General features: G+C 48.1%; 1 protein-coding gene across 1 annotated transcript in view; it reads left to right on the forward strand.

The window, feature by feature from the left end:
* Positions 1-2,500, forward strand: part of LOC134081988 (cellular retinoic acid-binding protein 2-like) — a 10,826-nt gene that overhangs the window by 6,869 nt on the left and 1,457 nt on the right. Inside the window, exon 3 of the mRNA XM_062537611.1 lies at positions 1,138-1,254. Coding sequence (XP_062393595.1) covers positions 1,138-1,254 — 117 coding nt within the window. The remainder of the gene's footprint in view (positions 1-1,137; positions 1,255-2,500) is intronic.

Here is a 2,500-nt window from a genome sequence, read left to right on the forward strand (position 1 = left end):
TCTTTCATGTCCCCATGGTAACCCCTAATCTCCCTGGTCTCACTGTCCTGGGGATCTCCTAGGTAACGGTGACTGATTAGGCCACGGCCTTCTGCTCAGGTGGCAGCTGCACCTGCCTGTCTCTCCTCTCAGTAGCCATGCTTTTACATTGGTGTGTGTTTGTGCTTGTGTGTATTTGTTTATGTATGTTTGTTCCTCTCCCTCTCTTTCTCTGTGTGTGTGTGTGTGTGTGTGTGTGTGTGTGAGAGAGTGTGTGTCTGGCCCGTCAGCTGTTTTCTCTGTGGAGGGTTTTGATCACGTCGCTCATCTCAGTGGAGATGATGTCTAACAGCTGACGTTAGATCTGTTCTCTTCTTTCCTCCCTCCCTCTCTCTCTCTCTCAATCTTTCTTTCCTCTTCACTCTCCTCCCCCTCTCCATCCATTTGGGCCTGTCTCACACGTCGGACTCTATCATTCTGTCCTTCCCTCCCTCTCTCTCTCTCCCTCTCTCCCTGCACCCCTCCCTCTCCCTTACCTCACCCATTTTCCCCTCTTCAATCTGATATTCCCTCAGCAAGGCTCCTCATAACTTCACATCTCTCTACCTCCCTCCCTCCCTCCCTCCTCCCCACTTCATCATCCACACCTCTCTCTCTTTCCCTCTCTCTCTCCCTCCATCTTTCATACTTCTCTCTGTCTATCTTTCTCTCCATTCATCTCCCATATTTCTCTCCCTCTCTCTTTCTCTCTTTGTCTCAGTACACAGTTCTGTATATCATTGCCATTGTCCGTCTCCAAAACAAACAGCCTGCATTTTTCAACATCAACAATGAGGGTGGAAAACATTAACACCTCCCAGTCAATCTCTCAGCCTTTTCACTCACACTCTTCTCTTTCCTTGCCTCTCTCTCTCTCTCTTGTGCCCTTCTGCACTTCTCTCTTCCTCTCCTCCGTTCCCCATTTTTCTTTCTCTCTCTCTCTCCCACAACTGTGTCAATGTGTCCCCCTCTCCCCTCTCTCTCTTTACCCTTCTTTCTCTTTCCGTTTCTCTCTATTTTCCTCTTCTACTCTCTCTGCTTCTCTTTTTCTCACACACTCATTCAACATCAACAGGAAGTTGTCTGGATTGCTAACTTGCCCTCTCTGGTGTCTTGCAGAGTTCCCCTCATTGGGAGACTGACAGTAAAATCACCTGTGAGCAAACCCTGGTAAAGGGGGAGGGCCCAAAGACTGGGTGGACCCGGGAGATCACCAATGACGGCGAGCTTATCCTGGTAAATCTGCTTTCTTATTGGCTAATTAATCAGTCCATCATTCATGAAGGGAGAATGTGGCAAAACAGGGCTAGATTACTGAGAGACCAAGGCCAGATAAGGGCTAGATGAAGTCTAAGATAAGAGCCACATTACAGTGCGATGGAGACCAGCAGATAAGAGCCTGGTCAGAAATAGATTACGGCTAGATCAGGGCCAGATGAAGGCCATATCAGGGCTACATGAAGTCTAGATGAAGGCCATAATAGGGCTAGATGAAGGCCATATCAGGGCTACATGAGGGCCAGATCAGGGCCAGATGAAGGTCATATCAGGGCTAGATGAAGGCTATATCAGGGCTACATGAAGGCTAGATGAAGGCCATATCAGGGCTAGATGAAGGCCTTATCAGATGAAGGCCATATCAGGGCTAGATGAAGGCCATATCAGATGAAGGCCATATCAGGGCTACATGAGGGCCAGATCAGGGCCAGATGAAGGCCATATCAGGGCTAGATGAAGGCTAGATCAAGGCCATATCAGGGCTAGATGAAGGCCATATCAGATGAAGGCCATATCAGGGCTAGATGGAGGCCATATCAGATGGCCATATCAGGGCTAGATGAAGGCCATATCAGGGCTAGATGGAGGCCATATCAGGGCCAGATGAAGGCCATATCAGTGCTAGATGAATGCCATATCAGATGAAGGCCATATCAGGGCTAGATGGAGGCCATATCAGACGAAGGCCATATCAGGGCTAGATGGAGGCCATATCAGATGAAGGCCATATCAGGGCTAGATGGAGGCCATATCAGGGCCAGATGAAGGCCATATCAGTGCTAGATGAATGCATAGACAGTAAAAGATATGGACAGAGCTATCACGTAGACGGCAGCAGAGACCGAGGAAGCAAATTTCAACGGTTTTTTTAGGTCTTCTTATTCCGTCATAGGTCTCCTGCGCAGGCTCAGATGTCGTACATGTGACGTAGGCACGTAGTCTGACCTATGGCGACGCTTTACTCTCGCTGGACGCATGCGCCTTTAACACTTTAGCATTGACTTTCGAAAAACGTTAATTACTCCGCCGATAAGACAGTTACGAGATTATTATGTCAATTTCACAATGTAGTATGTACCCCGACAATAGAAAATGTTCATATAAAGGCTTAAAACGCTTCAGCTGTAACGTTATTTGATGTCAAAGTGGCGCTTACGCCCCATAGGATTCAATGGAATGGCCAGCTAGCCACGGTCTTCTCGTT

This window comes from Sardina pilchardus, chromosome 6, assembly GCF_963854185.1.
Source record: "Sardina pilchardus chromosome 6, fSarPil1.1, whole genome shotgun sequence".
NCBI lineage: Eukaryota > Metazoa > Chordata > Actinopteri > Clupeiformes > Clupeidae > Sardina > Sardina pilchardus.